The sequence below is a fragment of the Staurois parvus genome, unplaced genomic scaffold, assembly GCF_062004578.1.
Source record: "Staurois parvus isolate SC_StPar_1 unplaced genomic scaffold, SC_StPar_1.0 ptg000686l, whole genome shotgun sequence".
NCBI classification, from domain to species: Eukaryota; Metazoa; Chordata; class Amphibia; order Anura; family Ranidae; genus Staurois; species Staurois parvus.
This window is the reverse complement of record NW_028318482.1, coordinates 1114747-1141633: the sequence shown is the minus strand read 5'-3', so window position 1 is coordinate 1141633 and position 26887 is coordinate 1114747. Positions and strand designations below refer to the sequence as shown.

At 43.9% G+C, this 26887-nt stretch overlaps 1 protein-coding gene across 1 annotated transcript in view; it reads left to right on the top strand.

Moving 5' to 3' along the window:
- The window catches only part of LOC149447432 (ATPase family AAA domain-containing protein 3-A), a 118722-nt gene that overhangs the window by 31275 nt on the left and 60560 nt on the right, over positions 1-26887 (top strand). The window contains exon 7 of the mRNA XM_089652553.1: positions 5957-6026. Within this exon, the coding sequence (XP_089508679.1) occupies positions 5957-6026 (70 nt within the window). The remainder of the gene's footprint in view (positions 1-5956; positions 6027-26887) is intronic.

The window sequence follows — 26887 nt, the reverse complement described above, 5'->3', positions numbered from 1 at the left end:
GAACCAGTCAGGTACCTTGCCTAAACATACAATGAGGGAGGATCCTAAGGGATCCTGAAAATTTGCATTTCTAGTAATTTAAAGTAGTATTAACAGCTTCCTGTCCACCCTATAGCAGAAATAGTGCTACAGGGCTGCACGGGTGCGCAAAATCACGTGTGTATATATACGTTGCCAGCTGCGGCTGTCAATCACCGGGTCCTGGCTGGTTATTACTCGCCAGCGCCCAGTGATTGCCGAGCATCTGCGATTGAACTGTTTGTAAAGAAAATAATTCTCTCCCTTGTCATCTCCTGCACAGTGCTTTGCATGGCTGTGCACAGCACTGCCATGCAAAGCAGTGTGTTTACAGTGAAGCACACACACACTGCCCCTAGTAAAACAGCACACTGTTAACCTTTTGATCACACCACATGTTAACCCTTTCCTGCCCAGTGCCATTAGTACAGCGTCAGTGCTTTTATTAGCACTGATCACTGTATTGGTGTCACTGGGGATGTCAGTGACACCAAGTCAGTTCTCCCCAGTTTCAGAATGCCCGCCGCAGTCCTGTTATAAGTCACTGATCTCCGCTATTACTAGTAGAAATAAAATATCCCAGTATATATACCGCCATTTGTAAACGCTATAACGTTCACGTAAACCAATTAATTTACATGTATTGGGATTTTTTTTAGCAAAGACATGTAGCAGAATACATTTTGGCCTAAATCTATGACTAAATTATTTTTTTTATGGACAGGTGATTTTTTTATTTTTTTACTGGACAGGTTTAATAGCAAAAAGTCAAAAATATAGTTTTTTTTTTTCTCATAATTGTTGGTCTTTTTTTTTTTTAATAACGCAAAAAATAAATCTCACAGTCGATCAAATACCACCGAAAGAAAGCTCTATTCGTGGGGGAAAAAGGATGTAAATTTCATTTAGGTGCAGTGTTGCATGACCGCGCAATTGTCAAAGTAACGCAGCGTCATAACGCAAAAAATGGCCTGGTCAGGAAGGGGGATAAATCTTCTGGAGGGCAAGTGGTTAAAGTGATATTAAACCCTCAGTTTTATTAAGCACTTTCAGTAGCTGAGTTATCATCTTACTGAGTGTGCAACTTCTTTATCTGTTAATTTAGAATACTTTATTAATCCCAAAGGAAAAATTATTAGGTTAATCAGTGCCTATGTTCCAGTTTAAGCTTGTGTATTTAAGCAAATATTTTCCAAAAAGTGGTCATTTGGAGGGGTTGCTTCTACTATCCTGGCATTTCAGGGCCAACATTAGAAGCTTATGCCACACATCACCCACTCTTGTCAAGCCTTTTCTGACACATTTTGTTCACATGAAAAAACTGTTTTTTTTGCTAGAAAATTACTTTGAACCTACAAACATTATATAGTTTTTTAAAGCAGAGGCCCTAGAGAATAAAATGGTTGGTGTTGAAATTTTTTCGTCTCAGTATTTGCGCAGTGATTTTTCGAACGCAAATCTTTTGGGAAAAATACACTTTTTATGATTTTAATGCACAAAAACGCAATATATTGCTCAATTGTTTGATCAAATATAAAAGATTGTTACGCTGAGTAAATAGATACCAAACATGACATTCTTTAAAATTGGGCATGCCCATGCAATGGCAACAAAGTACATACATTTTTATTATCGATAGGCGACGCTTTAAAAGCCTTTACAGGTCACAAATTTATATTTACACAGGAGGTCTAGTGCTAGAATTACTGCCCTTGATCTGATGTTCATGGCGATATCTCACATGCATAGTGCAACTGCTGCTTACATACCGGCATGGGGTCAATGCTTGCGCATGCAGGGAGGCAAGGGTGCTTGGTTTTTTTTTATTATTATTTTTACATTTACACCTTTCCATTTTTTTTTTTTTTCTGATCACTTTTAATGCTATCACAGGGAATGCAAATATCCCCTATAACTTCAATGGGCATTGTCATATTCTTTTTTGAGAAATCTGAGGTCTATCAGACTCTGGATATCTCCTCTGCCCTTACATTATCTAATATCACTAAGATCGGTGTGATCAGATGCTTTCCCAATTTAAAAATGGCGCTGTTTATAGCCTTCGAAGCTGAAGTGATGAAATGCTCGTAGCTTCCGGTCTCTTAGACTATAGAGATTATTGAAGCCATTCTGGTCTCTGCAGCTGGCAGTTCCGATGGCTGACCATAGAGCTGATCATTCTCAGATTCCCCTGTGAGACGGGGGAGCCCAAGAAAACTGTGAAAGGCAGCAAGAGGGGGGGGGATGTCCCTTCCCGCTGCTCGTAAAAACAATTCAGCAGCTAATTGGCCACCAGGATTGCTTTTACATGAAAGCCGACCAGCAGCTGAAAAAAAATGCCAGTATAATGCCTGTAGCTGCAGGCATCATCCTGGTATAACCAGTGACGTACCGGTACATTGCTGGTCCATGTTGGGCATATATGTAACAGCAGAAAACACAGGCATATGATGAATTGGCTCTGTGGATCAATATGACTGCAGTTCATTCTTTTCTGTAATGCCCATGTTGAGGGTTAAAAGAGTTTTTTTAAATTCAGAAACCGTGATAGGTTTCTATGCAAATTGTCTGGAAAGAGCTGAATTTCGGTGGGCGGGCATGTATTGTGCGTATAAATTGCCTTGGCCCACAATCAGTTAGTACAAATCTTCCGTGAAAAACAGCAGAGGGGCTAAACGCTAGTGCTAGCAGCGAACGGGGCCGATCCTGCCTTTTTGGGGACACTTTACAAAGGAGGAACTAGTATAGCACATGATCACAGGGTCCCGTTCACCAGGATCTTCATTTTGCTGTACACCGCAGTCACGAGGGGAGAGCACTGCACGCCCCCCTGTGTTAGTACAGCCAGAGCGACATATGGGTACGTCACTTTGCCTGTAGCTGCCGCTCTGCCGCAGTACATTGCAGGTGGTCAGGAAGCGGTTAAAGTGGTTCTGGACATTTTTTTTTTAACTTAATGTATTCTATGCATTAAAGTGATACTAAACGCACACGGTTTTATTTTCCATTTCCTTTTTCTTTCTGTATGTGGATGATGGCACCATATCTTAAGTACCTTTCTGTCTTATCCATTATACAGCTGTCACATGACTCTATTTCCCAGCATTCTGCAGGGAAACAGTGGCAGGAAGAGCTTCTAGTCCTCTGCTGCTGGTCACATGCTTAAAATAAAAAAACCGCCTTTAGGATACAGAGTGAAAATAAATCATTCATATCAATAAGCTGAAATAAGCTGATGTAAATTGTCATCTAAATATATCAATATAATATAAATCTTCATCATTTTCTGGTAGTAACATGGTGTGGCCAGATTTCTGCCAGTCACAGGCTGTGTCACACCCCTCCAGCCTGTGTCTTAGAATTACAGGGAGTTGAAGTCTCCATAAAGCAAGATGTAATATACAGGTCTAAAGGACATTGGTTGTTAAAGGGTACAGGAAGACTGACCTATCCTAGGGGCTTGCCAAAGCACCCAAAAGCGCTTTTTGACCTACCTTGGTGAGGTGGTCAAAATCTTGTGGTGAGTGGGGCTCTGGAGGGGCAGCATGAGTGGAACACGTATCACCGTTGTTGGATAGCAGGATCACCAAATTGTCACTACACTATGTTAATTCCTTGATGTGGAAGGTGTCCTGTAGCACCTGGGCTTTCCATAGATGAATCTATTTTTATTTCATGATCATGGACTGACTGTTTTAATGTATCACATTAATTTTTTACAGTGGTGGATTTATACACAGGTTGTTTTCAACATTGCACATTATAGTCCCATTCACACAGGAGAAGGTGCATTGTAGTACCATACAATTCAATTTTCTTGATATCTTCATTTTATGTATGTGCGGAAATTGCAATCACTATAAGCCATATTTTGTTAAGAATACACCCCCTGCAATGGGAGGTGTATTATAGCACTCTATTTATTTGGGTATATTATCACAGGTGTTCAGAAGACTAGTAGGTATCTTTGATTATGCAACATTGGCACAAAGCACTATTTAAAATATAGAGTGCTGTACAGTAGTTTCATTGAGGAGGGAGGTGCATTGTAGGTGTGTGTGTGTGTGTGTGTGTGTGTGTGTGTGTGTAATATAATTTTTTTTTTTTTCCCCCATATGCAGCACCCTATATTCCCACCACATCAACATGGCAGTGCAGTATATTCAACTTCAAACCTAAAAAGTACCTTGCATTTTACTGCAAGGTCAGCTTTAAGTTAAATACTTCACTGACTAACTTATATTGTAGGCCTGTACTGTCAGAGCCCCATCCTCCTTTAAAAATCAACTGTTCTGCTTGTTATTTCGAATTGTGCTACATGGGTGTGACTTTTGGATGCCTGTAATTATCATTGTTTTGCATAAGAAACACCTGTGCTACTGCTATTTTGTGAGATTTGTTTTAATGTTTTTCTGTAAACTATACAACAAATGTAATAAATACTACTCCATGACAAAAAAAAATGACCTGTTCGTAGTTCCGAAATGTACCTATAAAGAAGGGCAGATGTTTACTTACATTACCCCTTGTTCCACCTAAGTGAGGATTATGCCACATTCTTTCTGGCAAAATCCTCTGAAATGCCTGCTCTTCTTCCCCTAGTAATTTTTCCAGAAGGATGCTGGTGTGTTGTCAAGTGATGGAGAAGATTGGTAAAGGTAAGTATAAATCCAACTTTTTTTTTTTCTTTACAGGTACATTTTGGAACTACTGACAGAATGTGATGTTTAAAGGGTTAATATATGCGGACCTTGCATTGTACTGCAAGGTCTGCTTTAAAGAGACCCTGTCAGGTTCCTAAACAAATTAAAAGCACTAGTTTCCTGTATGAACAGGAGCCAGGCGCTGTGTAGTCTCGAGACTTGATAAAACGCATGAGCGCGAAACATGTTGTCCCGGCAACCGGCCTCTTCCTTCTAAAGCTGCGGCTCCAGCAAGAGTTCCCCCCCTCCCCCCTCCGTCTCTCCACATTGTGGTGACGTCATCCAGGACGCTGGGACGTCGGATACACGTGGTCCCTGCAATGACAGGTATTCTACTCCACTGCTTCCCTCTGAGCGGACGGGCCGTCCATCTTGGAACCTGGCTTCTTAAAGCCACAGGCTGGTTATTTATTTTTTACCATATGAATTATTAAAGGCACACCTCCATATAAGGTGTATTACTTTTATCAGAAAACTACACAGCGCCTGGCTCCTGTTCATACTTTCCACAAACCGATGTGTTTTTACCATGGCAGCAGTGAGTTTTTTTTCCCCACCAATCACAGTTGACATATACCATTCACTTATTTCCTTTGGGACACATCTGTGCGCTTTTATCCAGACCATTCTTCTAGTTTCCTGTAGTAGTAGAGGTATTATACTTTACACGCTGGAAGGCTGTGTTTTCTACTTTTCCTCCGTTCCAATGTTGCAGCCTCTGTCTGTCTGTTTAGCGTGCAACAATTCTAGACGTTTCGAATGCTTGTGTCCTTTTATCACTTGATGTGGTTCCTTCCTTCTGACCCCCTACATCCATGCTGAGTCCAGTAGTGACCTAGGGGTCAGAGTGTGAAACCCATGGTGCGTGGAGGGGGACACAGACATCTGGCGCTCACGAAAGTGTGGAATGGTGAAAAGATTGATGTAAGCTGTAGTGCTAAAATGGAAGAAAGGTAGGAGACATGGGCAGCTAGAGAGAAGACTATAAGACTTTAGCTGGAGACTTGTCTTTTTGCAAACTGTATGGATGAAAGATTAGTTATACTTGTCCATCTAGTCGGCTGTTTGTTCCAAGAGCTACACTGAAGTTCCAACACTTCCGGGTGTGTCAGATGTCTGCTTCACCATATGGTACTCTGGTTCCATCTGGTCCCCCCTACATCAATACAGGGTGCCTTCATTTGCTTTTTTTGTGCACTATTTTGAATCAGGAACTAACTGTATTCTCATTCTAGGACTGCAGGAACTGTGTTTGGAGAGGGTTTCCGTGCCTTTGTGTCAGACTGGGACAAAGTGACAGCCACAGTAAGTTCTGGATAAACTGCTACAATGCTGTAGAATGATATAGATCCTGAAGTTTGTGCCTCATAACAAAAGAAAGATTGAAAGAGTCTAACTGTTGTCTATTAGACCATAATTCTATCTTTATAATTGTTTTTGTAGTAAATAAATTGTGCCTGTACTGAAAACCAGTTTTAAAGTAATTTATAAACCCATGATTGTTATTTAAAAGACGAATGTTATGTTTGTCTGCTCTGCGCAATGCTTTTGCATAGAGCAGCCGTGATCTTCTTCTTCTGGGGTCCTCCACTGGCGCTCCTGGCTCCTTTAACCATTCCCCGCACCCACCCCCCAGTTCCTGCTATAGCATGAGCAACTAGTCACTTGCTATGGTGGCACTCATGCGGGCTCTCTTCTGGGCTGGCTGTTTGCGTCTGTTGACACACGGAGTGTGGGTCAGACCCGTCCCTGCGCCCCCCTCACTTGCTGTGATTGACAGCAACAGGCCCTATGGCTCTCAATGCTGTCTCTGAGCCAATGAGCAGGGAGAGAGCAACCTTCAGCCTTTATACCCACTTTAAACAAATGCCAGGATGTTAAAGCGTATAAATACAAGTTGCTAATTATCTGTGCGATCAGGTCATTTAAACTGTATAGGCTTTTAAACTAGGCTGCAGTTTATATGCAGATCTTGACTTTGTCAGGTCAGGTGCTCCCTTCTATCATTAATCACTCCTCCTGAAAGTCATGTGCACTCTGCTACCTATCTACACAATCTATTTGCAGTTCTGGTGGGTATTCCAGTGACAAAGAACGCATTTGTAATATGTGTTATATCTTCAATAAGAAATCACATTGGACACTTCTAAATCATTGAATTAGGATGATATTTATTTGAATAGACAATAACTGATGATTCAAGTTAGCATTTTCTTACTATACAAACTGGTATTTCAGTGTACGATAAAGGAAGCATCCACAATAGGCTAAACAACCAGTGGCCGCTTAGTGCAAATTCGGCTGCTTCCCAGTCTTTGTCAAAGAACAATATACAGGTGAAACTCAAAAAATTAGAATATTGTGCAAAAGTTAATTTATTTCAGTAATGCAACTTCAAAGGTGAAACTAATATATGAGATAGACTCATTACATGCAAAGCAAGATAGTTCAAGCCGTGATTTGTCATAATTGTGATGATTATGGCTTACAGCTCATGAAAACCCCAAATCCACAATCTCAGAAAATTAGAATATTGTGAAAAGGTGCAATATTCTCGGCTCAAAGTGTCCCACTCTAATCAGCTAATTAAGCCATAACACCTGCAAAGGGTTCCTGAGCCTTTAAATGGTCTCTCAGTCTGGTTCAGTAGGAATCACAATCATGGGAAAGACTGCTGACCTGATGTGCAGAAAACCATCATTGACACCCTCCATACGGAGAGAAAGCCTCAAAAGTTAATTGCAAAAGAAGTTGGATATTCCCAAAGTGCTGTATCAAAGCACATTAATAGAAAGTTGTGTGGAAGAAAAAGGTGCAGAAGCAGCAGGGATGAACGCAGCCTGGAGAGGATTGTCAGGAAAAGGGCAAGAGCAACCACACACAGACGGATCCTGGACATGGGCTTCAAATGTCGTATTCCTTTTGTCAAGCCGCTCCTGAACAACAAACAACGTCAGAAGCGTCTTACCTGGGCTAAAGAAAAACAAACCTGGTCTGTTGCTCAGTGGTCCAAAGTCCTCTTTAATGATGAGAGCAACTTTTGCATCTCATTTGGAAACCAAGGACCCAGAGTATGGAGGAAGAATGGAGAGGCACACACTGCAAGATGCTTGAAGTCCAGTGTGACGTTTCCACAGTCTGTGTTGATTTGGGGAGCCATGTCATCAACTATATAATAATTTCTCAGTAAATTTGGAACAGAAACTCCTTAGATCAGAAAGGCACTGCCCGAGGGCCTGGGGTCAGTAGGGGGCCCCATGAGATGCCCCTGGTACCTTTTCCATAGGCTTTTTTGAGTTTGGGCAAGGACACTGGCCCCATGATCCCCTATTGCCCGTGGGCCCCATGAGTTGTCAGTCCACCCCTGCACGTTACACTCCGACCATAAAATCTCTATACAACAAACTTCGTCTTGACAAAACTTTGTAATATGAAGACCTACCTAAGCTATCCAATCAATTCGCATGATGTTCGACAAGCTCTTGTACTACATACATGTTGGTAGATCAAAAAGTGATTATACAGATTTGTAATGTGTGTGAGTTTTACATGGATCTACAACAGTAGGCATTAGTAAAGAGAGAGGATCTATGGTATGAGCTGGAGCTGTAGTCCACTGTATGGATTTCTTCAATCCACAATTTCTATACTGTCACCTATGACAGTCTATGGAAACGCGAACAGAAAGAGTAGTATGTCACTGAGTATTATGCTCAGTACCCATTGTTGAATGTCACTGACATCCTGGGTATGCATCCATATATCATCGATCACATCTATACACAGGGGTCCATTTCTCTGTCCCTTCCATATCTCTCCTTTCTATTTCAGTTGTCAACCGACTTCCCCGTTTATCACAAGCTAGGTTGATGACCTTGGTGCTAATCATCTGCCAAAAACCCACAAAACTGTTTTTGGAGAGCGAAGCTGTTAATACGCTCACTGGATCACTGGCATGTGGAACGGCTGCTTCCATCAAAGCCTATGCAATTTTTTATGTGGCAGTGCCATTAAAGCAATGTTGCAGTCAAGTTGCTTTATTTTGGTGCAACAGTTCAGCTTTGTTGTCACTAGATGGTGCTGCTGAGATGAGTTTGGAGCATTTTGTGCAGGTGTTGGCTGTCTGCAGTTCGTGAGGATCGGTAGACATGGCGTATATCTGTGTTGCCAAGCTGAGTCTGTCTGTAGTGCAATGCAGAGCTGCCTTTTCATATATCCCAATAACTGTAACCAGGACCAATCTCGGGGCTTACCTGTGGTGTTCTGACTTGACTTGAAGACATTAGGATGTGTAATGTTTATGTATCAATGCAGAGAAGTAAATAGATCTATGAAGAGGGCGCGTTTGGCATATCCCACCTGTATTGTAACTTTAAGCCAGCCATACATGGATCGAAATTTAGCCGGTTCAGCAGAGGCCGGACGAATTTCGATCCATGTATGGGCAGGCCCGTTATGCAAAAGTCAATCTACTGATCAATATCTATACAACCAAGCATGTCAGATTTTCCCCAACGTAATATGGCAGCGGGAAAGTCTTTCTTCTGTCTGGACCAAATACAGGGACCCACAGCGTGAGGCTTCCCCCATCCACATCAATTGCATGGATGGGTGGGGGAATCAAGGCCTCCCTTTTTTTTTTTCCCGCTGGTTGAATGAAAAAAATAACTCCTCTATGGCCTGCTTTAGTTAAATTGCAGAGATTTGTCCCTGAATATGGTAGAATAGTTTGAATAGAATAGGCAGTTTGTGGACCCTGATTGGCTGCATTTATCAATTGTGGGATAACCGTAGATTGGAAAATTAGCAGTATTCTATAAAAAGGTGAGGTTGCCTAAATTCCTATTTCTGGGGTCAATTTACTCATCTCCGTTTGCTATTTAGGTCCACCAACTGTGCACTTCTAATTTGTTAGTATTGAAATGAGGAAGAAACGTAAGTGTCATCAAAATCTGGTATTTTAAGTCTGGGACATGTTCTAGGATTAAGAGCCCAGTTAATTTTTTTTTTTTTTTTTGGTAGAAATCACCCACAGCCTGAATAGAAAAGCATGTTGCCGAGAGGGTTCCTTGCTATTTATGAAAGCAGTGATCTCTCTGCAGAGGTCCCGCACATTTCCTTTACCAACTACAATCCTAAGGCTCTGCAATTGGCAAAGCTCATGCTCCTTCCGACGACCGAGAGGAGTTCATTTGTTGGTCGAAATCATGGCCCACATTAACCAATCTTAAAAAATCGTTTGTCTGGCAATACATAGTGTTGATGTCTGCCGTACAAGTGGAAGTGATGCAGTGTGCATGTGACCTTGTAGCCACGCCCTTCCGACCAGAACAAGTGATATACACAACAGTTACCAGCAATGAATATAATACAGTTTATTACATTACCTACATACATAAATAGTGATACATAAAATAGAATATGCAGAATTCTGGTTTCATTAACTCATTAGACCAATGTACTTTTAACATTTGGATTTTTCGTTTGTTTATGAACATAAACATCCGGGTCATCTTCTGTTTCTGCTCATGCATGATAGCGCTTGATAGATTTTTTTCATACGACCGTCATACCACTGCATAAAAAAATCGGTCGTTCGTATGTGAAACAAAATTTTCACTGTTCAACCAGATTATTTCGTTCACAATATCGTTAGCGGTTAAAACATCCTGCTCATCAATGAAGAGAAAATCGTTCAATCAGTGGTTCCGCAAAGATTTTCGGACAACTTTCTTATCGTGTGTACGAGGCATTAGTCTCAACAGGGGAAGTGTCAGACCTCTGCAGAGGGACCACTGCTTCAACACAGAAAGCAAGGGTCCTATTCTGAAACTGTTTTCTGTGATGGCTATTAGTGATGAGCTGAACTACCCTGGGTTCGGTTGGAGCAGGCATCAACAAACTTAAAGTTTAGATGCCATTAATGTGTTGTGGTGAAACATAACACTTTCTTTCACCTGCCTGCAGTTCACTGCGCCATTTTCATATGCCGACGCACAAAAAATCTGACAGAGTCTGCTAGTTAGTAATGATTAGAAAAAATATATGCAATGGTGGACCCTGGCAATCTTTTTGTAAGGGGCTGATCACTCCATTGCTACAGCTGTTGGCAGCTGTTCTCCCAACTTTTAAAGGGGAAAATGTACAGATGTCTGTCTTATCAGTGTGGTAATGTTTCTGTTAGGAATGCACCTATATATTGCAGCCGAAATGTATCGGCCGAAAATAGTGTTATCTGTATTTTGCCGATTAGGAAAAGAGGTGCCAATAATGGCCGCCGATACACCCGCAATTTTGCCCCAATTTTACCACATTTGGGGTGCATTTTTCAAAGGTCATGTAACTCAAAAACACATTGTGTGTTTTTGATGCCTTTTTGCTGTATTTGCAATACATTTCAGGCCTGTTCACACCAGTGTAGCTTGCGTGTTGTCCATTTTGCAGTGCCTTTTTCAGTGTGTTTGCGTTTACACATACATTTTTGATGCTTTTTTTTTTCTTCTTCTTTTTGCCCAACCTGTTGCTAGGCAGATTAAAAACACAAAACTTCTCAAAACCTACATGTGTTTACTGCAGTATCTCCATTGAAGTCTAAAGAAAAAACACAACATTTCACGTTTAATAACCAAAATCGCTGCAAGAAAGTGTAGATGTGAACGTAGGAAACTATTAAATGGACTGCAGTGCGTATCTGCAAAAACACACAAAAAAAAATGCATAGGTTTGAACCAGGCCTCAATGGGGAGGTGCGTTTTTGGTGCCTCCTTTTTTTTTTTTTACTTACCAAATATGCACCAAAAATGCGGCAAGCAGGATTTTTTACATCGCAAGGGAATCGCAACAGGTTCCAAGACGTACATTCAATTTAAAGGGATGTCTTTCTTTTTTTTTTTTCTTTTTTTAACACATCAAAAACTGCTCAGTGTGAAAGAGCCTATTGGACATAATTTCATATTCATTTAAATTCATGATATTAATTAAAATGTCGAGTATAATACAATTCTATATAAAAAAAAAATATAGTTTTAAAAACTGTCCTTTTCGTTTTTCAGCCAAATGCATCCTAAATTTTAGGTTTTGATCCTCAATTTTCATTTCAGTGCCTCACTAGTTTCTGTTTTAAGTTATTCTATACATTTCTTTATTACATACACCAGCTTGGCTTTATTGTGCTTTACCGCTCCCTTTCACAATGCCAAAGTCCAAATCAGCCGATGTACCACAGACAATTTACTCCCTGTATAGCTAAGATCTTTACTTGACAAATGTTAAATATTTCTAGATGCAATAACATAATTATATATTGCAGTTTGCTGAGCCTGTTGTGGCTGCAGTAGTGTGTTTTTTTTTTTTTCCAGGCTTAAGTGCATTTAAAAACACCTGTAAATCTGCCAGATTGTCTTTATAATTTCCAGTGCACTGTATCGAGGTCTTAAATTATGTTACCAGCTTTCCCAGTTCTCCCCTGTGAATTCCTCTCTGTATTATGGAGATGAAGAAAGGTGGAGAGTGACAACACTACTCCTTCATAGACACAGTACGGTGAGTGAGAAATGTCACCATAGGACAGGAATTGTTACTGGTAGGATCTCCTTATGAAAATAAAGATAAAGCCTGAAAAAAAGCAGAAACCACAATTCGGACCAGTAAGGAGCAATATATTAGATGTTCGTTCTTGCGTTTAGCTACATTTTAAGTAGTCATTGTTAGACCCTCACCTGCTCTGCTTCTAGTAGTACTCATAAAATCGCATAAATATGAAAGATCAAGTAATGTAAAAAATGTGCATGTCACACAAAAAAGTTAGTTCAAGATAAACATTATAACATAGATATGTTCTCACTGATAACGCACACTTATTTCAGTTTAAAATGATTTGTTTCCATCTGTGTTCACACAATGAGAGTAATAAAAGCCATAATTCTCCACTGGTTTACTGCATTAAAATGCTTTGCTTTGGAATGTAAGAGCTCTCAAAACATTTCATTGTATGATGTTAGTTGCTGACAAGTTTCTGTATTTTTCATGGTGCATCACAGCTTGACAGAGGTTGGGAACGGCTGTTCTACAATATGGAGTGTCCTGAACTCCTTCAGATCTGCAGCAGTTGGGAGAAAGCGAAGGACTGTCTGCATCTGAGAAAAACAGAAACCTTCTTTAACTGATGTTGAACTTTTGAAGGTTGAGTCCGTTGAAAACCTATTTCACATATTTATTAGATGCAGACCATTTTAAAAACCTACTGCATTCTTATTTTTCTTCAATACAGAGATGCTAATTGCAGCACAGTTCCCAACTCCACCCACACAAGGCCATTTTAAGGCAGACTTAGGCTGCATTCACACTTGAGCGATTTGTAGCTTGAAGCTCAAAACTCCAAAAATGCAGCCAGGATGGCTGCCTATTAATTTACTGTCTCGGCCGCCGGACACATCGGCCGATTTCTGACCCTCAGGGGGGGTCCCTCCGCTTCCTCCCTGGCCCCCTGTCCCTCCAGCACCCTGATGGGGAAAAAAACCCCGGCCCCCCGCACCTCCAGCGTCCGGCGGACCGTTCGGGAGGTTGCGGCCTACCCGCCGGAGATCGCAGGTGAAGCCGCGGCCTCGATTTTAGGCCGGCCGCCGGAGGCTTCCAGGACCCCGGCCGCGGATTCGCGGTTTTCGCCCCGGACAACAGCTGAAGCCCTGGCTGCAAGTTTGGGTCCCCTGCCATCACTACCTGCAGGTGAGATGGATCCTGGCAGTGGGGAGGACCTGGATCCCGAGCCATCCCAGCGGTCGCACATTCCATCCCTGCGGGATGCCGAGCTCCTGCGCCGCTTTAAAAGTATGCTGCAAACAGAATTGTCCTCCGCTACCACCAAGCTGGCCGACCGTCTTTCGCGGGAAATTCGGGATTTGGGCAATCGGACGAATGATCTCGAAGATAAAATGGACGCTGCGGCCACAGTCATTGAAAATCACGAACAGGACCTGTGCGACCTTAAGAAGGAATTGGCGGACGCACTTCTGCGGCTTGAGGATTTCGAAAACCGTTCCCGCCGTGGCAATTTGCGATTAAGGGGTATTCCGGAAACGGTCACGGATCTTACCTCCACTGCTACTGCTCTGTTTCAGGAGCTGACACCCACTATTCCCATTGACCGGCTCGAATTTGACCGCATACATCGTTCTTTGGGCCCCAGACGACCGGATGGGCCCCCGAGGGACATTGTCATCAAGTTTACTTATTACCGCACTAAGGAAACTATCCTCTTGGCGGCCAGAAATAACCCTGATCTTAGCTTCCAGGGGCACCGCTACCAGCTTTTCGCGGACCTCTCTCAGACCACTCTCCAGAAGCGACGCCAGTTGAAGCCCTTCACCTCGGTCCTGGTGAAACACAGAATTAAATATGCCTGGGGCTTTCCGTTCCGCCTCACCTTCACCTACCAGGGCCGCAGTCATTCTGTGGCTACGCCGGAGGAGGCCCATTCTCTCCTGGAATCTCTACATCTTCTCTCGCCGGAAGCTGCTGATCGGAGCCCGGCTCATTCCTCTGGATCCTCGGCAAGGCCGCCCCCTCTGGGCCGCATCTGGGAGCGGTCGTCCAACAGGAGGGGGGCTCTCCCTCAGACCCCTTCGCGATCAAGTCCTTCCTGTTCTTCTCCAGGCTGAAGATGCGCCTTGGAACTCCCACATATCGTCTCACCGAGGGACTACCCTGACGAGATTGTGAGTTTGGCCCTTAGGGCCTCCCCGGTTTGTCGACATTCTAGGTTGAGACTGCTCCGGCTTGCCCTTTTGGGTTTCATCCTGGGTTGGGGGGGGGTCTCTTCCTGGACTTAGGAATCGGGACTTTTTGCTGCCGCAGCCTGTTTTGGGTCCATGTGATGGTGCTTGGGTCTACGTTTGTGGCATTGGGTGATGGTTCCCTTGGGCTCCAGGGTGGGAGGTTGACCCGGTGGGCCTGGTTGGGTGGAGGGGGGTTGGCCCCCGTGGTTCTCTGGGTTTCTATGGGAGGGTCGTCGCGGAGGTTCCTGCTCCTGGGACTTTTAGTTTATTAAGATTTACTATATTCTATTATGTACATTGCCTTTTTGCCCCCTGAGGGCTTCTGTTTTGATGTTTCCATTTGCAGCCATGTGTCCGGTGGTAGAGTTACCCCTAACTGTATCCTTCATGTGTAGGATGCACGTCACCATTGGTGTGACACGATTGCACTGTTGTGTATACTTTTTGTGTCTTTTTCCTTTTTTCTTTCTTTGTTCTTCTCTTTTTCTCTGTTTTTTTTTGTTTTTGTTTTCTGCAGGGTTCCGGGACGCCATGGTCCGATCGCCATTGGGAGTGGAAATTGCTGGCTGCTTTGGGCTTTTTTCTGCTGAGCGTGTTGCGTTGATACCGCCATGGCCTCACCCCTTTTGAAAATACATTCACAAAATGTTCAGGGCTTCAATTCGCCTCAGAAACGGACTAAAGTTTTTCATCACCTCAAGTCGCAACAAATAGATGTGGTATGTCTACAGGAGACCAGGTTTTCTCAGTCCTCCGCTCCGCGTTATCTTTCACCTCACTATCCCATCTTTTACACGGCCTCGGCTCCTGAGAAGCGTCGGGGTGTTCTGATAGCTTTTAAACGCAATCTCCCCTTTGTCTGTGCTCGGAATATAGCGGACCCCACGGGCAGGTATTTGCTTCTGCAAGGCACCCTCTGGGACCAGGAGGTTACCTTTGTCTCTTACTACGCGCCTAACCGTTTCCAGCATAAATTCTTTTCGCATCTTTGCACCATTATTTCTCGACACTCTAAGGGTCTTCTTCTTGTTATGGGGGATTCGAATGTTACCTTAGATTCCACACTGGATAGGCGCTACGCACAAGGAGCGACCCCCTCTCATGACTTGGTGCTGGAGGAACGTATGCGCTCTCTTTTGCGGACGGCGGGGCTAGCGGACGTCTGGAGGGAACTTCATCCAACTGAACGCGACTTTACGTTCTATTCTAACCCTCATGACAGTTTCTGTAGAATTGATCATATATTCATGCAGGTCCAGCAACTCCCCTTGGTCCGGCGGATAACTATTCCCTCCTCAACCTGGTCAGACCATGATCCTTTGGTACTCCTCCTTGCCCTTTCCGGGTCAGAACGACGCCCTTTTCATTGGCGCATCAATGACTCTTTACTGACCACTCAGGCTACCTGCCAAGAAATAGAATTCTTCTTACGGACATACTTTACGGAAAACTCGGGATCGGTCTCTTCAGCAGTGCCCCTATGGGAAGCGCATAAGGCCACGGTGCGGGGTCATGTTATACAACTGGCTGCAGTCCGGAAGCGGGAGCGGGAACGTCGACTCTCGGAGCTTCATTCTCTCTTGGCCTCTGCGGATGCGCGTTGGAAGTCATCTCCATCCGTGGCCCATAAACGCGCTCGGGACGCTCTGGCGACAGAATTGGACCTCCTTGCCTCTTCGGAGGCGGAACGGGCCTTGCGTTGGACCAAACATAAATTCTATTCCTGTGCTAATAAGCCCGGTCCCATGCTAGCCAGGAAACTCAATTCTGTGGGGAAACCCCATAAACCGATTCGGCTTCGACTTTCCACTGGTGGCTGTACTTCTAATCCCCAGCAGATTGTTTCCCGCTTCTCGGACTTCCTTTCGCGCCTCTATGCTGCCCCAGATCCCTTCCCTGTGGCCCAGGCAGAGGCATTCTTTCAGGACCTCCATCTTCCTGGATTAACCGAGGCAGCACAGGTGGCCCTCAACGCAGGTGTCACCGTACCGGAAGTGCTACAAGCAATCAAATCTTTACGGTCCACCGCGGCCCCAGGTCCAGACGGCTTCTCCGGTCTCTATTATAAAAAATTCTCAGCCCTATTGGCGCCCTTTTTAGCTGCCTACTTTAATGAGTTACGACAGGGCTCCTTGCCCTCTCCGGACGCACTTAGGGCACATATCTCTATGATTCCTAAAACGACCGCTGATGTCCAGGAACCGCAAGCCTTCCGGCCCATCTCTCTTCTTAATGAAGACTTGAAAATATTGGACAAGATCCTTAGTTTTCGCATCAATAAATATTTGTGTAGCCTGGTCCACAGGGACCAAGTAGGGTTCGTCCCCGGGAGGCAGGCGGGTGATAATGTCCGTAAGGTGGTCCATCTTATACATTTTCTGCAACAACGGAAAATCCCAGGATTCTTACTGTCCTTGGACATATATAAAGCTTTTGATTCTCTATCCTGGGAATATCTGCGGTTTGTGCTGTCTCGCTGGGGTTTCGGGGATTCTATTCTCTCTTGGATTCAAGCCTTGTATTCCTTTCCTTCGGCTTCCGTTAAATACGCTGGGTATTTCTCGGATCCCTTTCCTGTTGGGCGAGGGACGAGGCAGGGCTGCCCGCTGTCCCCGGCGCTCTTTGTCCTGGCGCTTGAGCCACTGGCTTTAGCGCTCCGGACTGACTGCAATGTATCGGGAGTTCCATACGCGGGACAGGAGTTTAAGCTGAGCCTCTTTGCGGACGATGCCCTCTTGACCCTTACTAATCCTCTGACGACGCTTCCTAATTTGCAACGGGTTCTTGAGCACTTTTCCTTGATCTCGGGTCTACGTATTAATTTGGATAAAACCGTTGCTCTCAATATTACTTTGGCTTCAGATTTGGTTTCGCGCCTACAATCCCACTTCCCTTACCGGTGGGCTTCCTCTTCTCTTGAATACTTGGGCATTCGCTTGACCCCCACCTATGACTCCCTTTTTGCTGCAAATTATTATCCTTTGCTTAGCTCCTTATCTTCTCTTATGCATTCCTGGCAATTTCCGCACCTGTCTTGGATAGGACGGGTTCATTCAGTGAAAATGACCATCTTGCCGAAATTGTTATATTATTTTCGCACCCTTCCAGTGCAAGTTCCCCCTCATTTTCTTCGGTTGCTTCAGGCGAAGTTTATGCGTTTTATCTGGGCCAATAAGCATCCCAGAGTTTCTAGAAATACGCTCTTTGCTCATAGACTCCAAGGTGGTCTTGGGGTACCCAATGTAACTAAGTATTATCAGGCGAGCCAAATTGCCCCGCTGTCTATGTTGCACGCTTCCTCCGATGTTCCTCTCTGGGTCCTGCTGGAACTGCCTAATTGTGCCCCTATCGCACTATCGACACTTCTATGGCTTCCCCCTGCCCTGCGCCCTACGGTGCTGAGTCCGATGTTGCTCCATGGCCTACGAGTCTGGGACTCGGTACGTTACTCCAGTGGCCTGATGTCACCTTTCTTGCCCTTGCTTCCAATCGTTAATAACCCTCTTTTCCCGCCGGGTCTAGATCACCCGAGGGCATTTTCTTGGTGGGTGGCTCATGGTTTCTCACAGGTGCGACACTTTTTGATTTTTCGGTCCTTTCCCACCTGGAATGTCCTCCGGGAGTCTCCGGATGTTCCCCCAGCGGAATTTTTTCGGTACCTTCAATTGCGGCACTGGCTACTCTCGCTGAGGGCCACTTCTGCTTTCCCATATCAGACATCTGCCTTTGAACGGCTTTGCCAGCAGTGTCCGGGCGCCCCGGGCCTTATCTCCCTTCTTTACGCAGCTTTGAACAGATGCTCGTCGCACACTTCTCTTTCATATGTAGTTCAGTGGGAACGCGACCTGGGAGTGGCTGTGGATCCGGAGGACTGGAATAAGGCCTGGTCACTCATAGCTAAATGTTCGTTTAATACGACCACGCTGGAAGCAGCCTATAAGGTATTGTTTCGTTGGTATTGGGTGCCGGCTCGTTTGGCCCAGGCTAACCCTGCCTGTAGTGATCGATGTTTTCGGGGTTGTGGCCATCGTGGCGATGTACTGCATATCTGGTGGTCATGCCCGAGGTTGGTTCGTTTTTGGTCTCGTGTGTTTGGCCTCCTTTTCACTTTGTTTCATCTCTCCATACGCCGGGATGCTCGGTATGCTTTGCTTCATTGCCCCATACCGGGCCTCTTGGCTCGTCAGCAGCGATTGGCTTCCTATTTGTTTTTATCAGCCACTAGGACAATTGCCCAGGCCTGGAAGAGTCCGTTTGTACTTTTTCAGGGGGTGCGGGATCGTATGACTACTATGATGCTCAATGAACAGATGTCGAGTATATGCAATGACTCTCAACATAAATTTTTGAAAATATGGGAACCGTGGTTGCAATATGCCTTTCCCACGCTCCCCCCGGCCAGTGTAGGGAGGTGATGGAGTTTTGTATTGGCGCTCATGGACCCTTGCTCTCTGGTGTGTGTTTTTGTTTTTGTTTTTTCTCTTTCTTTCTTCTCTGCTTTTCTTCTTTCCTTTTCTGTTTGTTTTGATGTGACAGTGGACAGCTGTCTTTAGTTGCGATAATCTGAGTTTCACTGATGTTATTGTTACCTATGTGCCATTGATAGCCCCTACGTGGGCATACGTTTTGCCTTATTGGAATTAGAGCGTTGTCTGCTCTATTATACATTTTCTATCGGTGCAATTGATAGCCCCTGCGTGGGCGTGTTTTGTTGCCTCTGTTTTATACTGTTTAAAATTAATAAAAACCATTGAAATACAAAACTCCAAAAATGCTCAAACTTCAAAAATCAATAGTTCTCTATGGTGCCTGTTTTCACGATCAGGTGTAAACAGGCACCATAGAGAACAATTGCTTTTTTTAAGTTTGAGCGTTTTTGGAGCTTCAAGCTACAAATCACTCAAGTGTGAATGCAGCCTTACCGATATAGATTTAGCTTATCACAGAGAATAAAGTAGGAGTTGCGAGACCCTTCCTATCAATGAATTGTAATGCTAGGGGCTAAGTCTTTAAAACTGGCAGATCTGGACTCTGGATTCCTTGAGAGATACAGGAAGCCAGTGGGCACAAAGATATCAGGGCTTCTTTAACCACTTCATGTCCGGACACTTTCACCCCCTTCCTGTCCAGGCCAATTTTCAGCTTTCAGTGCTATCACATTTTGAATGACAATTGCGCAGTCATGCAACACTGTACCCATATGAATTGTTTAGCATTTTTTGAGACAGATAAAGCTTTATTTTGGTGGTATTTGTTAACCACTGCGATTTTTATTTTTTTTGCTATGTAAATGAAAAATTCCAAAAATTTTGAAAATACATTTTTCCTTATAAAATTTTGCAAATAAATAATATTTCATTATAAATCTTGGCCAAAATTTATTTCGTTAACATTTTAGTAAAAACAAATTAAACCAAATTTAGTTTATAACCAAAAATTATAATTTTTAAACATTTTTTTTACATTTTAATTTTTTTTCTATTTGTTTTTGTGGTTTTGTTTTTTTTACATACTGTCACCCTAGCAGTACAGTGTCACCATGGTGACACTGTACTACTTGTGGGGGGGTGATGAAGATTTTTTTTTTTTACACTGATTGCTTTTACACCCATAAAGGCTGTAAAAGCAATATGTTCTCCTTCTCTCTGGCTGCATTCTTGCAGCCATTGAGAACTACTGTGTGAGCTGTCATTTGTCACTGCTTGTCACATGGTACAAGGCTGTTGTGAATAGCCTTGTACCATGTGACCTCTGTGATCATTCACAGATTTCACACGTAGTAAGCAATGATGTCACAAGTGACATCTTGCTTACTACTCTGCTACTCTCAGAGAGGTCCCGTCTGACGATTGGTGTTCAACTGTGCCTGGAGGACACAGCGGGCACCAGATCGCGGTGCTGCGCGCTCCCAGGGAGCGTGCACAAGCAGGGGGCGGAGAGGCCATTTATAAACGGCCACCCGACCCTGCACTGCCACCGTCCGGCCGTTTATATACAACGGCTGGACAGGAGTTGGTTAAAAGATTTTAAAGGTTCAGATAAAAAAAAAAAAAAATAACATCCTACTTACCTGCTCCGTGCAATGGTTTTGCACAGAGCAGTCCCAATCCTCCTCTCTCTTACATTCAATGACAGAGACCATGGCTTCTTCTTTAACATTAATGAAGCAGGAACTCTGCACCTTAGGTGTTTACCAGGGTCCTAGCCCCGGTCCTGGCCTTATTGAGACAACGGGAGATCGCAGTGATCGGCTACCTGGATGATTTGCTCCTGCACGCGGAGACTTGCTGCTCACTATTAGACAGTGTGGAGATCGCCATATATTCTTTACAGGATTTCGGGTGGATGCTGAGCCTCAGGAAGTCGGTGTGGACTCTGTCCAGGTGACTGGATTATCTGGGGCTGATTGTCGATTCGGAGCAGGCCAAGGTGTTCCTTCTGTCGGAGAAATTCTTGAAGCTCCAGTCGGCGGTTTGGAAACTCCTGGCTTGGAGATGGCCTTCTATGCCTGTGGGTGTTAGGCTTGATGGTGGCTACCTTCGAAGCAGTTCTGTATGCCCAGTTTCATACGAGAACACTGCAGAGGGAAATCTTATCAAAATGGAACAGAGCTTCCACCTCCTTGGACCTTCGAATTCACCTGAAACGGTCCACGAGGACCTCCTTTCTTTGGTGGATGAGGTCCCCGTCTCTACGGAATGGAAAATCCTTCCTCCCTGTTCGACTGTGGTCATGACAGATGCCGGCCTGTCAGGCTTGGGAGCAGACTCTGCTCAGGGTTGCTGGAGAATCTCACTTACCTATCAATAGCTTCGGGCGATCCGGTTTTCGCTGACGCATTGGACGGACCGTCTGTCGGGTCTGCCAACCAGGATTCAGTCGGACAACAGCACTGCGGTGGCAAATGTTAATCATCAGGGGAGCACGAGAAGTGCAGCAGCGGCACTGGAGGCATCTCCCATTCTCTAATAGACAGAGAGGTTTATTCCTGCTCGGTCCACTGTACACATTCCAGGCGTCGAAAACAGGCAAGCGGATTATTTGATGCTAGACGCTGGATCAGGACGGGTGTTGGAGTTGGCTGCTTTGTCCTGTAAGGCGCCTTATATAGTTTTGCACAAGGAAAATGTGGTGCATTTGGCCTTCCCCCTTCCTTTTCTGCCAAAGGTGGTGTCAGATTTTCATTTGAATGAGGATATTGTTCTTCCCTCACTGTGGCCTCAACTGACACACCCTAAAGAGGTGGCACTGCATTCCCCGGATGTGGTCCACGCGATTCGTGTGTACCTTTCTGTAATGGTTGCCTTTCGGAGGTCCGACTCTCGTAATCCTCGCGGATGGTCCAAAGAAGGGCCTGGCGGCATCTTCTGCCATGGTTTCTCATTGTATTCTGCAGGCGATTGTTCAGGCGTATGTTGTTAAGGGCCAGGAACCTCCCGGCGCACATTACTAGGGCGGTTAGCGCCTCTGGGCATTCAGACATAAGGCGTCTGTTTCTTAAGTTCGCGAGGCAGCGACCTGGTCGTGGTGGTGCACACATTTACAAAGTTCTATAAAGTTGATGTGTTGGCATCCTCCGATGCTAGTTTTGGCTGCAAAGTGTTACAGGCGGCTGCCCCTTTTGGGGTCTTTCGGAGAGTTGGCTTGTTGACCTGGGCGTTTTTTCTTTCTGCCTTTTATGGTTGCCCTCCCCTCATTCTGGCACTGCTTGGGGACATCCCTGCTTCATTAATGTTAAAGAAGCTGCTGTGTCTGTCAATGAACTCCAAGAAAGGGATTTTATTGTGAGTACAAAAAAATCCCTTTCATTCTGGGTCCCCTGCTGAGTGCCCTCAGGGCAAGCTGCTTGCTGTCTGCAGGTGTGTGCATACTCAATCCCAAGCTGCCACTGTGTATCTATGAGACACACAGAGCGTGCCTCTGCCCCACTCTCCTCTCTGGCTGTGTCTCAGCCAATGAGTTGAGAGAGGCCCGGGAGAGCTTCATCATTGGATCAAGATTAGGCTCAGGTGAGTATTGGGGGGGGGGGGCTGAGGAGGCAGCTGCACACTGAAGGTTTTTAAAAAAAAAAAAAAAAAAACCTTCAGCCTTTACAACCACTTTAAACTGACCCTCTCCGATCTTTGAAGATGTAATCAGCTCCTTTTAGTTGAAGACACAATATACTCCCCTCGAGCTGTAGCCTCCATAAGCTTCTTTGACGTTTGACACTTCTGGGGTGTCTAATATCTATGTCCTCTAGAAAGTGCTTATTGCTTCTTTCTTCAACCCCAACTTTGCTACAGGAGTCAGCAGTAGAGAAAGGAATGTCCATGACAGGGTCTCGTTAACCACTTCCCCTATGGAGCAATTGTTTTCATGTTTCTGCACACATTATAATATGCATTTTTGCCTATAAAATTACTTGAAGTGGAACCTAGGTCAGAAAATGAATTACTGAGATATTACTTCAGGCTGGCCCTGTTTACAGGTATAGCTATGTAAAACAATAAAAATAAGGGCCTATACTGTTTGTTTAAAATCTAGTAATACAGTGTCTCATTCTGCTCTGCACAGCCTCCATTATTTTCTATTCTCAGGGCTGTGCCGAAAATCAGAGCCACTAGTGGCTGATCTGCTGACAGCCTAAAGATTTACTGCTGCTCAGGGGCTCTGGCCTTCAGCAAAATGGCAGGTTACAGCAAGAAGCAGGGACAGTGCTGGTGGTAATTTACAGTACATACATTCCACATAAATTATGCAACCAAAATTGTATTTTCTGCTTTAGGCCCCCAGAACATATGTTTATTTATATGTAACCTGTTGTCTCAGTTCTGAGTAGATGCAAGCTTGTTTGGATACTCAGACTTGTATCCTGGACATCATCGAATGAGATTTCTTCATTTGAGTTATAGGTTTGCTAATCAGTGCCAAGCATAGTGCAGCAGTTGCATTCCATTCCATTATGGTAAAAGTGGACATGATGCTTAAATCTGTGGTGTTGGTGAAAGATCTAGGAGCCATAGGGTGGCTGGGTTCAGAACAGTCCACACATAGCTGAATTATCCTTTTTAGAATGACTGACATTTTTATTCGTATGCCCCTTACATAAGGCTGTGTACACACTGATATGTATTAATCCTGGTTTGTAAATGCTAACTGAAGACCATCATATTTAGCAGACATTTGATCAATTAAACTGGCATAAGGAAAAAAAATGTATTTTGCAGGAAAGTTGACTGCTGTCCATTGCTGGCTCATTTAGTTTCCTATTTGTGCTTATGGGCAGCCTCAGTCACCAGTAAGGAGTTATGGGAGGGCCAGGTCAACAATATAATAATTTTGACGTTGTAGAATTCAGAATTTTGGCTTTTGGGGCTTCTAAAGATGCAGTAAGACGGAGAATGCTTTCTGGATTCATGTTATTTACCAATTTAAAGTAAGAGAGGGGATAAACAATTGAGGCTTTAATTGCTGATGTGCTAAAAATTCTAGCTATCAGGCTGACCCTCTGCTAATGTGTTTTATGTTCGTTACTCTAAATGTTGGAGCCAAAGGAGGACTTGTGATTTTTTTAATCACTTTACAGATTAGCATTTTTTTTAACCATTAAAACTAAAGGTTCAGTATAATGGGCAGTCGGGTAGCATTTTTAGAAGGTCGTTAATGGTAGCCTCCATTTTTCTTCCAAATATATTTCCATACTTTTGCTTCTCAATAAGCCAGTGTGAAGTCAGAGCTATTGATCTGCTTACTAGGTCAGGGACTACTAAACAGCTGGATCACCACGACAGCCATTCAGTCTGCATTTTCCGATTGTAGAATCTGCCTATGTATTTTTCTCAGTTCAGATTTCCTTTCATGACTTCAATAAAACTGTTCAAAGCTTTTGAAATGCTTTGTAAATCCTTGCTGAACATGTTGCTTTTCAGATGAGCGTTCAGAACTTTAGATTAACAAATGCCTGTGTATACAGGGCCTCAAAGTGTTACAAAACCTGCCGAACACATGGAACGAGTTCTCTGCAATATAGCGGTGCCTAATGAGAGGTAATTAAAACCCAAGGGACCTGTTTTGCCATTGCGGCTTGCTTTGATCTTCGTGGATGCACTTTGAGTTTCAACAAAACAGTGTGTTGCTCGGTCGCAAATAAGTCTGGTCTTTGAATCTGAAAAGTGACTTTAATTCCCCGCAGTTTCCCTGCAGCTCATTCCGTTAATGGAGAACCTTCCGATGCTATGGGGACGTAAACTTCGATTTGATGAGCCCATAATTGTCTGTTTCCTAATGCATGCACAGATGTCAGATGCAGCATAAAAGCATTGCTCACCCCCCACCCTCTCCGGTCCAGCACACGAGCTTAAAAAAGAAATGACTTGACGAAGCAGAATGCAATTCTCTTGCCAGTGATCGAAGTGGAAATTCTTTTGATTGAAGCAAAGGGGAGGAAATGAGTCCTCATCTTGCCAGCTCACATGTGCCCTTTTTGTATTTTTGGCATTGCCTTTCGTTTTTATTTTGTAAGCCTGTGATTTAGAGTAGAGTTCTGTACCCTTAACCCTTTGCAGAGCTGTTAACTCTAGCTCTGATTTAAGATGGCATGCTGGGATGTGTAGTCCAACGCCAGCCAGCCACAGTTCTTCAGTAGAAAGAAAAAGTATTCCTGTGTGTGTGCTGTTTTTCCAACAGGTTAGATCAGCCATTCTCAACCAGGGTTCCATGGAACCCTAGGGTTCTGCCTGAGGTAGCTGTGGCTAATTGACTTAACCATTTGATAGCGTTTTGAATAGTTCCAAAGTCAACACCACTTGACAGAGATGGCTATAGTACACCAATGATCTTTTTAGCTGTCGGTAAGGATGGCAATCTGACCACCACTACAAGGGGGGGGGGGGCAGTCTTTCCACTGACCACCAATGTGTCGGTTTCATTTTTCGCACTCACTCCCAGTTAATTGATTATAGCAGGGGCTCCCTGAGTACAATTTATTCCAAGGGTTCCTCCAGGGTGGAAAGGCTGGGTTAGAGTTTTCCCATAGGAGGGCTTCTAAGGACAGCTATTTCTGACTGAGGAATTCAGAATTCAGGTCCAGTCAATGGAGTCCTAAAGTCGGAGTACTTTTGTCAAGCAAACTTTTTTTAAAGGCTTCATCTAACTTCCTATTATTAAAAATAAAAAAGTTGTGTGGCAGCTATAATTTGAAAAAAATGGCAAGTAGCTCATCCACTTATGACTAGCAGGAGAATAGTATGTAGAACCCAATTTGCTGGTCAGCAGAGTGCTGGCTAATAGGTGTTTAGTTACTCACAGAGAATTTCCCTCTTTTATGTGTTCTATTTGCTAGTTATAAACTGATAAGTCACTTGCCATTTTCCTCCCATGTGGTATTTGCTGTACACACAAGACTTGTCATGGTTCCTTTAAGGAGGCCTGAAGAGACCTTTGGGCATGTGCTGTTGTCAGTTTAGATATGACCCCTGAGTTGGTATCCCCATAGATTACAGTGGTGCCTATACTTTCAGAGGTACATTGAAGAAACCCTACCACTTTCAAATGAAAACTTGTGTTTTCATGCATATGAATGATTTATTAGGGCATCTTTAACTGGCTAGCAGGGCTGAGATCCTGTTTTTATTTTCTTTATCTAGCTTGGCTTCAGGGATTTATCCAGCTTCCAGTATAGACATATCTTGGGTTAGTAGTCCTTCTTGATTTCTTTGTCATGGTTTTTGAAAGGCAATGGTTGGATGTCTCTGAGGTAACCTGTCAGGGATGGAAAAGGTTATTTGGCCAGCTTTGATCTTCGGTTTGATACACTCAAGGGGGTGAACGGTGTCATGGGGTCCCAGTGCATATCGTGTTACTTGTCTAACAAGGAAAAACAGGGCGTGCATTTTCTACAATTTTCTTCACTTAATAAAGCGTATCTATTATCAAAATGTAAAATCACATATTTTTATCCACGTTGTATTTCTAGCCTACTCCTAAATATTTGAATGATCTAGATGTTTTAAACTTACTTTGCGAAGTTCCCCACACATTTACCACTTTTATTTCTCTGACATGTATTCTCCATGCCCTGTGATTATGCACTGCTGTGTCACACATTTCATGGAGCTTGCCTGCTGAGAGGAGGGGTTTTAGGAGGCAGTCATTACAGTAATCACTGCTTGCAGGCAGAAAGGTACCATGGTATATGTAGTACTTAGAGACTGAAAGAAAACAACAGAGCAGAAGCTGCAAAACAAGCAGAGAATCTAGGAATTTGTGGAAAGAGATGGTCAGCAAACGGGCATCACTCACATGAAAGGAGATTTTTCAAGTAAGCTTATATTGGAGTGTCAAAAATAACTATTGTTTGTATTGCTTTTACAATGCTGGTATAGAATAAAAGTTTGTGCTGTGACCAAGAAC